Source organism: Chiloscyllium plagiosum, unplaced genomic scaffold, assembly GCF_037043375.1.
Source record: "Chiloscyllium plagiosum isolate Xiang-an unplaced genomic scaffold, Cpla_swu_hap1 HiC_scaffold_20, whole genome shotgun sequence".
Lineage (NCBI taxonomy): Eukaryota > Metazoa > Chordata > Chondrichthyes > Orectolobiformes > Hemiscylliidae > Chiloscyllium > Chiloscyllium plagiosum.
This window is the reverse complement of record NW_028270158.1, coordinates 64206653-64219973: the sequence shown is the minus strand read 5'-3', so window position 1 is coordinate 64219973 and position 13321 is coordinate 64206653. Positions and strand designations below refer to the sequence as shown.

The 13321-nt window shown below is 45.9% G+C and overlaps 1 protein-coding gene across 1 annotated transcript in view; it reads right to left on the bottom strand.

The window, feature by feature from the left end:
- Positions 1 to 204: 204 nt before the first annotated feature.
- Positions 205 to 13321, bottom strand: part of pemt (phosphatidylethanolamine N-methyltransferase) — a 153744-nt gene continuing 140627 nt past the window's right edge. Inside the window, exons 6-7 of the mRNA XM_043711053.2 lie at positions 6317 to 6391; positions 205 to 3292 (exon numbers count right to left, since the gene is read on the bottom strand). Of these exons, the coding sequence (XP_043566988.2) occupies positions 3238 to 3292; positions 6317 to 6391 (130 nt within the window). The 3' untranslated portion in view covers positions 205 to 3237. The remainder of the gene's footprint in view (positions 3293 to 6316; positions 6392 to 13321) is intronic.

Genomic DNA, 13321 nt, shown 5'->3' with positions numbered 1-13321 from the left:
GTTTTCAGCTTGCTTAGCAATGCCTGCTCAGTCAGCTGTGTTTGCACTTCCTCATGGTCCCCATGAGTAACACCAGTTTATTCTGCTGCTATGATTACTTTCCCAGCTGAAGCCCAGGCCGCAATACTTAATTGTACAAATCATCTGAATAATAACCGAACAATTATCACTGTTGTGTGGGGCAACAAACCACAAACATGGGAGTAAAGAACACAGCAGGATAGGTTTTACTATACATCAATTTCAAATTCATAATTGCACAGAAAATCTGCTTTTGTAACATAGTTAGTAGTCTGTAATTATTTCTTTGCTTTCAGAGTTCAATTGGTGGTCACTCAGGGCCAAGTGTGGTTTCCTTCAGGTTTCCTCCCCAAACAGATCACATGAACGGAGGAGAAGATTTCAGATTATCCAAATTACAGCAAGTTCTCTCCAATATATTTTTCTAATGTGGTAGCAATAACCGAAAATTTACAGGAGATAGAACATTTGTTCTTTGTTCTGAGGAAGGGTCACTTGTCCCAAAATGTTAACTCCGATTTTTCTCCACAGATGCTGTCAGACCTGCTCAGCTTTTCTAGCAATTTCCAGCATTTGCAGTTTTTTTGGTTTTCACATTTTCCCTTTGGTTTGATTTGTGTTTGCAAATGATAGATAGCTGAAGTGGTAGTATCTACTGTTATGTAGCATTGCTGTCCTGTACGACACTGAAGAGTGACAGAGGAGGGGTTGGACTCACCATGTGAAATAAATGTTCCACATAAAATGTAGGACAATTATTCTAAGACAAATTATCCTTATCCTTTCTAAACAAAAAATAACTATTCAATTTAAAAGGCTATAAATGGAAAGATATAAAACAAACTCAAAATGGTAAAACTTGTAATCAGCTGCAATTATATATCAGAGACTGATGCAAAAAAACAATGGCGTTTTGGACTGGTCACACTGACCTCCACAATTTTTAAAGAGCAGGGCACGGAAGTTAGGCTCCTTTCCCACGTCATTCCAGCAGCCTGTTGCATGGCCAGAAAGCAAGAAATGATTTTGGAAGATGGAAATCATTTTAAAACTTTGTGCTGTGCTGATGAACTGATATGACGCAAGGGGCATATGATTACTAATATGCTGAGAATATCTCATACTTATTCTGAAAACAGAAATCTTCTTCATACCTTTGGGCATTTTGGCTATAATCTAGTTTCAAGATCTGATTACCTTACTTTGCTTAGAGGTCCCTGTTAAAATCAGACAGCTCAAATGTCACTATGAGGAAATTGGAGCACTGGCAAGGGCATCAGCAGATTTAGGGAGGAGATTGTGAGGGGTAGTGGGGTCAACCTCAGGTAGGAGAAGCCAAGTTTCCCTGTGCAGCTTGGAAGACCAATTCTGATTCAGCTGAATCACTGCCAAACTTGGAAAACATTAAAAATGTAGACTCACCAGGGTCACGTTTGGCACTGGATCTGGATTCTGAAAAGTTTGGTTTTGTGGAGAAATACTCTTTGCTCAGCCCTTTGGCAAAAATAAACCCTAGACTCTGATCACGTAGCTGGGGCTCAGCCTATACATTTAAAGGACACTGCCCACTTCAGCTATCAATTAGAGCAGTAGGGGTACAGCACAAGTTAAATAATCTGCTCTCCATCAGACCACCATTTAAATCTTACGCAATAGTACTGGAAAGGATTTCCGTTTTTCACCAATAACAGCAAGATTGTAAGCATGTACACCAAAGCTGTTTTACAACATTACACAGCAGAAATGTATTCTTTTCTCAGCCTTTTTGTTTAAATGTTTTTCCCTCTACCCATTTTGTAAAGACCCTTACAAATACTTTGTCCAAATATGGACTATCACCTGATGAAGGAGCGTCGCTCCGAAAGCTAGTGTGCTTCCAATTAAACTTGTTAGACCATAACCTGGTTTTGTGTGATTTTTAAACTTTGTTCAAATAGATATTCTTCACTTGTAAGCCAAAACATTCCATTTAAGCAGACAATTTGACTGCAAAAGCCATTAAATCTGGCTCTCTCTCAAAACAGTAATTGTACCCATTCCATCATAGGATCACTGGTAATGACCAGGAACCACAGCCCGAGGTGATTTTACCCACCTTTGCTGAGAGACCCTGGTACCAAGTATAATCCAACTAGTATCAACTAAATCAGTAGAAGCCAGGAATTGAATTTGGAACTCTCCAGTCCACACAGCTACAAAACGATTTTCACGATGATGGATCAGTCAAAGACACAGGGAACAGATTCTATTGTATTTAAAAATACATATTTTCCTTATCCATTAATATAGAATACATTTTAATCCACATTTGAGATATTATTGTTCAAATTACGCTCTGTCAAAGTACATCTTTGCAAAACTGTAACATTTCTGGATCCAGCAGGTTTGCACAATAGTCAATAACAGGCAAGAGTTCACAAAATAAAATGATTGGAAACACTAACTGCGCAATATTTTTGATTGGTACTGTGTTCTAATATAAAAATAACAGTATTCAGTAGGTCATCTAGTCTTTTATACAGTGCTCGGCAAGGATTTGTAACAATTTGCACTGTTCTGCTGCAAGTCTGTTGGGCAGATTAATAGAAATGACAAATCCAATTTCTATGAATGATTCTAATCTTGTCAGCTGTCAAAGAGAAACATACTGTTAAAAATCATTCTTACTGTATTACCATTATGTTATCAAGTGTGAAGGTAACACTACACTCAAAGGAATTAACAAGATCATTAGCATAGCAGCAAGAAATGCTTGTGCAAATTTATCACTGACATAGCAAGATTGGATGATCTACTTTGACAGTATTAGTTTAATGAATGGAATGACGTAATTTGGTATTTTTATGTTTAACAACCTATCCAGGTCTTGGCAGATTGATAGTGGGCAGTGCCATTTATATGTACTTTTACAATGAGGTAATACCAAACAATTCGACACTAATCCATTGGCAATACGAATAAGATCATCATTACTTTGAATTGAATGAAATATTTTAGCATTTTTGTTATCATTAAAAAAATTGCTGAGTATCACCCTTCAATGTTGGCAACAGAACTTTAATTAACTATATTTGATTGGACTTTCATTAGTAGAGTATAACTAAATAAAAGTTATTAAACATTAGAAAACCTTCCATAAATCAGTGTAGCTCCAAACTGAATAAAGTGAGGGATCCAAGTGAATCCAATTAGATCTTGTCAAGATGTCCCATCCATTTAGTTCTCTTTCATAACCTTTTCCTTTTGACGATATACTTCATCTGTGAATGGGCTGACATTTACAAGAAAAGAGACAAGACTGTTAGATTAAAGTGCAGCTGAAACGGAACATGCTGTTTGTGTAGCTGTATTCTCATACTCAGGTCAAATGTTTGTATGAAGCTGTTGATCCTTACTAAATGGAAATAGTGTCAAGAGGGAAAAATGGGATTCTCTAAAATAGTGAAAAGGTAAAACTATAATGTATCCGTAACGGACTGTGGTTGGTTTAAATAATAAGATGCTTAATATTTTTCTCAAAGTACCTTCTTGAATTTTATATTGGTCACATTAATATCCATTATGCCATGTTACAGCAGTCAACAAAATTATTCAAAAATGTAAAACAAATTGATGTATAATTTCATATTTTACATTGCTGAGCAACATTTTACCAATTCTCTTTCCCTTATTTCTCTTGAAAGCATTGACTAATTGCTGAACTATAGTTTCCTGAGTGAGAGTTGCCATTTTGTAACATGATCAAACAGCTGTTATTTATGAGTGGCTCATGTCAGAGCAGCACAATGGCTCAGTGGTTAGCACTGCTGCCTCACCACGCCAGGGACCCAGGATCAATTTCAACCTTGTTCCGGTTTCCTCCCACAGTCCAAAGATATGTAGGATAAGTGAATTGGCTACGCTAAATTGTCCAGTGTTCAGGGATGTACAGGCTAGGTGGGTTAGCCATGGAAAATGCAGGATTACAGGGATGGGAAGGGGGTACTCTGGGTGGGATGCTCTTTGGACAGTCAGTGAGGACTTGATGGGCTAAATGACCTGCTTAAACACTGTTGAGATTTTACGATTAAATTATGAATGCTGGCAGGCTATTCGCCATTGGAGGTTCAATCTGATCCTGTCCTTGGTAGACATCCATAGACAAATATTTCTACCAGGAATTGCTGGTAGTAGGCACTCTGGCCAAATCCTACCCCTGCCTTAACACAGGATGATGCTGCTGCTTTTTCATTTCTGCTAATATCACCTCAGTGAAACCTCTTTGCTGTGTACAGCTCAGTCAGACTTGAGAAATGAGTGATCCACTGGGGCAGTTGGATGGATTTTCTTTTTAATTCTAAAGAAGTACAGTACCTAGGTCAAAAATCAAAACACAGAGTGACAATTCAAAGGGACATCAACCAAAAATGTTCCCAATTCAAAAACTCAGCTTTTCATAAAGAGCCTGACTTTGAAACCAAAGTGAAAGCATTTTCACAATAAAAGAGTGTTGCTAACCCTTTAGGATTGACAGAGAAACTCTAGGTTTAAGGATCAGTTTCCTGGACACTGTTGTCGACAAACAAGGAGAAAGATCTGACGTGGCATTGAAAGAATGATATGAATTCTTTTAACTTACCATTTTAACATTCTTGATCATTAATTAAAAGAACATTGGAGATGTGAACGAATATTGTTTAACTGGACAAGGGAATTGGTGGCAGGAGCACACATGATGAAACGTGCCGGAATATGTTCTGCCAGAGTTGAAAACTTGACTCACAAGTCACAATGCTCCTGTCAACAGTAGCAGAATGGACTAGATTCATTGAAAAGACAGGCTTCAATCTAACCTCTCCTGACTGGTTATGGAATTGCAGCAGTTAAAGCAAAAGAGAGAAGGAGCAAACTATGGCCAAAAAACTCCTTTTCACCATTGCTACTCCAACACCCTTCATTAGAATATTAAAATGCCTCCAGATATTCATGTTTTTAAAGTGGAGATCCCCCTGCTTTTGCATGGCTGCAAGACTGATGTGAAAAGCGCAGATCCAGCCCACACTTAATCGGTTGTTGGAGGTCAGTCATCTCAGCTTTGACAGTTCCTCAGGGTAGTGTCCCAGGCCTAGCCATCTTCAGCTGCTTCGTCAATGGCCTTCCCTCCATCATTTGGTCAGAGGTATGGATGTTCTGTGATGATTGTATAATATTCAGCTCTGTTTCCTCATACTGAATAATGGTAGATACTAAATGCTCGACAGTAAAGTAGTTTGTGGTCATACATAGCTCAACCTAGACAATTCGGTTTTACACTGATAAATGGAAAGTTACATGCAAGCTTCAAAAGTACCAGAAATCACTATCTCTGACAAAAGAGAATCTAACCACATCTCTCTGATACAGTCAATGAATTTATCACTGAATCTTGAAGTAGCAACATCTCTGTCAGTATCAGCATTTCCTGTTCTGAAGAAGGCTCACGAGGCTCAATATGTAAACTGTTTTCTCTCCAAGCACTACCAGACTTGCTGAATTTCTCTAGCATTTTCTGTTTTTACTACAATGACTAACTCACCTCCTGTCTCCCTGAAGCCTGTTCATCATCTGTAAGCACAACTATGTGAGATGGAATAACCTTGCCTGGATAAGTGCAGCTCCAAAGTATGATCCAGGACAAAATAGTCACATGATCTACATCCTATTCATTACCTTAAACATCCAATCCCTCCACCACCGATGCTCAATAGCAGCAGGGAGCACCATCTACAAGCCACACTGCAGAAATTCCTCCAAGGCTCCTTAGACACCACGTTCTGAACTCATGATTGCTACCATCTAGTAGAATAAGAGCAGCAGATACATGGGTACATCACCACTGAAACTTCCACTCCAAGCCAGACACCATCCTAACTTGGAAATATACAGTATCAGTGTTCCTTCAACATTGTTGGGTCAAAATCCCGGAAGTTCCTTCCAAATAATTTTGGGTATGTTTATATCACATGGACTGAATTTTTAAAAAAATCATTAAAAAATCACCTCAGGAAGGAAACTGGCACAAAAATGAACAACAGCAACATTGGTATGAAGTAAAAGTGTAAAATCCTTTTTGAGAATGCAAACAAATGAAGATGAATGTAATGCTACAGATTGGCATGGATACTTGGACTGCCGAAAATATACTTTATGCATGAATTAATTAACATATTTGGCAATACTTTATTGAAATGTACACTGAAATAAAAACATGTGCAACATACATACCAGTAAGACACAACTATGGATATTAATCCAAAGTAGAAAGTATGAGACCTACCTTTCAACCAGAATCGCAACCTTGTACACAGCTGCTATCCAAGCAGTGAGGACCAGTCCTGTCGGACTAGCATTCCTGTTGATTTACACCAGTGTAAGGGGGAAAAATAAGAGACAAAACAATGAAGATTATTATTGTCAGATTACTCTGAAATTGATGAAAACATTTCTTTTTAAAACAAAGGCAATACATTAGCAAAATACTGCAGATGCTAGAATTTTTAAAAATTCATTTGTGGGATGCGGGTCTCTCTGACTGGCCAGCATTTATTGCCTATCCCTAGTTACCCCATGAGAAATCTGAAATAAACAGATAAATACTCTAAGTCAGGTAGCCCTTGTGGAATCAGAAACAGAGTTAGATTTCAGGTCTGTGACCTGATGTCTTGACAGAAAATCACAGACCTATTGCATGAACTTTCTTTCCTCATTGATGAACACTTCTAGACCTGCTGAGTCTTTCCAGTATGTGCTGTTTTTATTCCTAACGCAGCAGCATTCCATCTGTTCTTCAACTGATACATTAAGTTGTTGCACTTGAAGTCAAACATTGTATATTGGATGATGTATTCTGCTTACTTCACCTTCATCTTTCACATTAATCTCCAATCTCCCTTGTTACAAGGCCTCACTCACTTCTTTCAACAAACTACATCATTTGATCATCCATCTTACAACTGCAGGCAGGCAGACAGAAGACATCCCAGGTGGTCCTAACTAAGTGAGTAATTGTACATCACCAACTGTAAAATCAACAAACACTGCCCAACAGCTATAAAAGCAGTTAATAATTCAAAACAGCTCTCAGTATAGGCCAATAAAAGTGGCAGCTCATTTCACGAGGATCAAAACATTGCTCCTCTTTACCGATTCAATTACTTGCCCTAAAATTAGAAAGAAGAATCTATTTAAAATGATTGGAGCTAAAACTAAACTGTAATGCCTCTTAGAACAAGAATTATAAAGAATTAAAATAGAAAAAAAAACACAGCTTGACTTCAAAAGGAGTGCACAATGAGGTCCTTTGGCTGGTAATGTGCTGGAAAAACAGAGGAACTTATGCTATGTTACTAGTTTCCAGAACAAAGCAGTTAAAAACTATTTAGTTTATGAGAAATATTAAGGCTCTACTTGTCAAAGACAATTACTATAAGGTAAAACCCAGAAGAGTAAGGCTGACGGGGACTCACTATCAATGTGAGGACCTCAAATAAATGACTCATACAGGGTACTGTTATAAACAGTTTAGAATGTCAAACCTATTTATTGGACAAACATACATCTAAAAGAATCATCAGAAATTAGCAGCCACACTGGCAGAGCGGTTCAGAAATAGAAATCTTGGCACTGGAGATCCATAAACCCTTGCCGGCACATAAAGCACGTAGTTCCATTGGAATGTTTCTAAGTGAAACATTATTTACTTGCAGAAGACAGCAATGTAGTGGTGCTGTCACTGCATTGCAAATCCAGAAGCCCAAGTTAATGCTCAGGGGCCATAGATAAATTGCCACCAAGGCAATTGATAAATCTGGAATGATAAATTAGTCTCAGCAATGGTGACCATGAAACTGCTGTCTATTATTGTATTTTACTGTTATCAAAATACTTGCGGAAGGAAGTCTGCCATCCTTACGTGATCTGGCCTAGATGTGACTCCAGATCCACAACAAGGTGGCTGACTCTTAAATGGTGAAGCAAACTACTCAGTAATACTAAGCTAATAGAGAAAGTTCAGTAAGAAATCAAACTGGCACTGGAAATGACAAAGACATAACCAACTCTGTCAATCTGGAAAAGTATTGGTTTCTAATGTCCGAGGGCTGACCTAAAATTAGTAAAGTTGTCCACAGATTATTCAAGCAACAGAGTCATACTCACAGAACTGTACCTTAAAGACACCACCATCACCTTCCATCCCACGGGCAGGATAGACCGAACAGAAAGTGGCAGCAAAGTAGTGCAAAGGCATAGGGATGTGGTCTGAGTGAGGGGCTTCAAAGTCCAACACCACAGATGCCTCAGTAGCACCACTAATGCCTGAGCTGGTCAATCCTAAAGGACATAGCCTTTAGGCTGGGTCAGTGGCAGTTGAGGGAACCAACAAGAAATAAAACCTAATTGACCTCATCCTGGTTTCCTGGGGAGAAGGCAGGAAAGTATGTTGAAGATTATTAGATCAGCCATGCTCTCATTGAATGGTCCTTTGGTCTCACCAATCTACCGGTTCTAGATAAGAAAGCGGTGGCATATTGATAATGTCACTGAACTAGCAATCCAGAACCTCAGACTGTCGTTTTGGGGACATGGACTTGAATCCCACCATGGGCAATGATGGAATTTGAATTTTATACATGTAGTCTCATGGCAACCCGCAAGAATGAATTAAAACAAATCAATACTGTCAATTACAATATTGGTAGGACTGCCCATCACATGGTCCTTGGGGAGATGAAGAAATCCTCACACTGAAGATACCCTTCACCATGTTGTGTAGCATCACACAGTGCTAAATGAGATAGTTTTTGAACAGACCTAACAACTCAAAACTAGGTATCCAGGAAGCACAGTGGCAGAGGTGGGATTGTATTCAAACAGTCTGTAACCTCATGACTCATTACACCTATTACAATTAAGCCAGTAGTGAACACATGTTCACAGAAGAATGCAGGAAGGCATGCTAGGAGGAGCAACTGGCATATCTAAAAATTAGTCGTCAATCTGGTGAAGTCACAACAGAGGGTTACTTGCATGCCAAACAGCATAACCATAAGTGATTGACAGAGCTAATCAATTCTACAACAAACAGAATAGATCTGAGCTCCTTAGTCCTGCCACATCAGTTGTGAATGACAATGGACAAGGGATCAAACCTGGATCTCTGGCGCTGTTTTCAGTCAATTTGAATGACTCCACAGGATATTAAGAGAAGGCTGAAGGCTCTGAACACTGCAAGGTTATGGGCTCTGACAACATTCCAGCAATAGCAATAGCATAAAATCATACAGCATGGAAATAGACACATTGGTCCAACAAATCCACGTCAACCATGTTACCAAACTAAGCTAGTCCCACTTGCTGTCACTTGGCCTATATCCCTCCAAACCTTTCCTTTCATTTACTTATTCAAATGTCTTTTAAATGTTGTAACTGTACCTGCAACCACCACTTCCTCTGGCAGTTCATTCCATGCACAAGCCAGTCGGTGTAAACATTTGCCCCTCATATCCTTTTTAACACTTTCTGGTATCACCTTAAAAATATGTCCCTTAGTTTAGAACTCACCGAGCCTACACACTCTCCCCTCACACAGACACACACACACTCCCCCTGCATATATACACACACACTCCCCCAAGTACACACACTCTCCCCCCCCACACACATACACACTCTTCCCCCCAACACACACTCGCTCCCCCACCAAACACAGATACACACACTTCCCCCCCACAAACGCACTCATACTCTCCCCCTCAACACACACTCTCCCCCACCACACACACACTCTCCCGCCACACACACAAACACTATTCCCACCCACAGACACACTCTCCCCGCTACACACACACACTCCCGCCCCACACACACACACCCCCCCCACACACACACACACCACCCCCACACACACACCCCCCTCCCACACACACACACACGCTCACCCCCCACACACACACTCCCCCCCCCACACACACACACTCCCCCCCCCACACACACACACTCACCCCCCACACACACACACTCACCCCCCACACACACACACTCACCCCCCCCACACACACACTCACCCCCCCCACACACACACTCACCCCCCACACACACACACTCACCCCCCACACACACACTCCACCCCCACACACAAACACTCCCCCCCACACACAAACACTCCCCCCACATACACACTCACTCCCCCCACACATACACATTCCCCACCCACACGCACTGCCCCCCCACACACACACACTCCCCCCCCACACACACACACACTCCCCCCCCACACACACACACTCCCCCCCCACACACACACACACTCCCCCCCCACACACACACACTCCCCCCCCACACACACACACTCCCCCCCCACACACACACACACTCCCCCCCCACACACACACACTCCCCCCCACACACACACACTCCCCCCCCACACACACACACTCCCCCCCCACACACACACACACTCCCCCCCCACACACACACTCCCCCCCAACACACACACTCCCCCCCAACACACACACTCCCCCCCAACACACACACTCCCCCCCCACACACACACTCCCCCCCCACACACACACTCCCCCCCCACACACACACACTCCCCCCCCACACACACACACTCCACCCCCACACACACACACTCCCCCCCACACACACACACACTCCCCCCCCCACACACACACACTCCCCCCCCCACACACACACACACTCCCCCCCACACACACACTCCCCCCCCAACACACACACTCCCCCCCAACACACACACACTCCCCCCCCCACACACACACACTCCCCCCCCACACACACACACTCCCCCCCCACACACACACTCCCCCCCCACACACACACACTCCCCCCCCACACACACACTCCCCCCCCACACACACACACTCCCCCCCCACACACACACACACTCCCCCCCCACACACACGCACACTCCCCCCTCACACACACACTCCCCCCCCCAACACACACACTCCCCCCCAACACACACACTCCCCCCCAACACACACACACTCCCCCCCAACACACACACACTCCCCCCCCACACACACACACTCCCCCCCCACACACACACACTCCCCCCCCACACACACACACTCCCCACCACACACACACTCCCCCCCTCCCCCCCCCCACACACACACACTCCCCCCCCACACACACACACTCCCCCCCCCACACACACACTCCACCCCCCCACACACACACTCCCCCCCCAACACACACACTCCCCCCCAACACACACACTCCCCCCCAACACACACACACTCCCCCCCCACACACACACACTCCCCCCCCACACACACACACTCCCCCCCCACACACACACACACTCCCCCCCCACACACACTCCCCCCCCCCACACACACACACTCCCCCCCCACACACACACTCCCCCCCACACACACACACTCCCCCCCCACACACACACTCCCCCCCACACACACACACTCCCCCCCCCACACACACACACTCCCCCCCCACACACACACACTCCCCCCCCACACACACACACTCCCCCCCCACACACACACTCCCCCCCTCACACACACACTCCCCCCCTCACACACACACACTCCCCCCCCCACACACACACACTCCCCCCCCACACACACACACTCCCCCCCCACACACACACACACTCCCCCCACACATACACACTCCCCCCACACATACACACACTCCCCCCCCACACACACACTCCCCCCCCACACACACACTCCCCCCCCACACACACAACCACCCCACACACACACACACTCCCCCCCACACACACACACTCCCCCCCACACACACACACTCCACCCCCACACACACACATACTCTCCCGCCACACACACACATACTCTCCCGCCACACACACACACTCCCCCCCACACACACACACTCCCCCCCCACACAAACACACACTCCCCCCCCCCACACACACACACACTCCCCCCCAACACACACACTCCCCCCCAACACACACACTCCCCCCCAACACACACACACTCCCCCCCAACACACACACACTCCCCCCCCACACACACACACTCCCCCCCCACACACACACACTCCCCCCCCACACACACACACTCCCCCCCCACACACACACACTCCCCCCCCACACACACATACTCCCCCCCCACACACACACACTCCCCCCCCACACACACACACTCCCCCCCCACACACACACACTCCCCCCCCACACACACACACTCCCCCCCCACACACACACACCCCCCCCACACACACACTCCCCCCCCCACACACACACTCCCCCCCCACACACACACACTCCCCCCCCACACACACACTCCCCCCCCACACTCACACACTCCCCCCCCCACACACACACACACTCCCCCCCACACACACACACACTCCCCCCCCACACACACACACTCCACCCCCACACACACATACTCTCCCGCCACACACACACACTCCCCCCCCACACACACACACTCCCCCCCCACACACACACTCCCCCCCCACACTCACACACTCCCCCCCCACACACACACACACTCCCCCCACACACACACACACTCCCCCCCACACACACACACTCCACCCCCACACACACATACTCTCCCGCCACACACACACACTCCCCCCCCACACACACACACTCCCCCCCCACACACACACACTCCCCCCCCACACACACACACTCCCCCCCCACACACACACACTCCACCCCCACACACACATACTCTCCCGCCACACACACACACTCCCCCCCCACACACACACACTCCCCCCCACACACACACTCCCCCCCCACACACACACTCCCCCCCCACACACACACACAATCCCCCCCACACACACACACTCCCCCCCACACACTCCACCCCCACACACACTCCACCCCCACACACACATACTCTCCCGCCACACACACACACTCACCCCCACACACACACACACTCCCCCCCCACACACACACACTCCCCCCCCACACACACACACTCCCCCCCCACACACACACACTCCACCCCCACACACACACTCCCCCCCACACACACACACTCCCCCCCCACACACACACTCCCCCCCCCACACACACACTCCCCCCCCACACACACACTCCCCCCCCACACACACACACACAATCCTCCCCCACACACACACACTCCCCCCCACACACTCCACCCCCACACACACATACTCTCCCGCCACACACACACACTCCCCCCCACACACACACACTCCCTCCCCACACACACACACACTCCCCCCGCACACACACACACACACTTCCACCCCACACACACTCCCCCCCACACACACT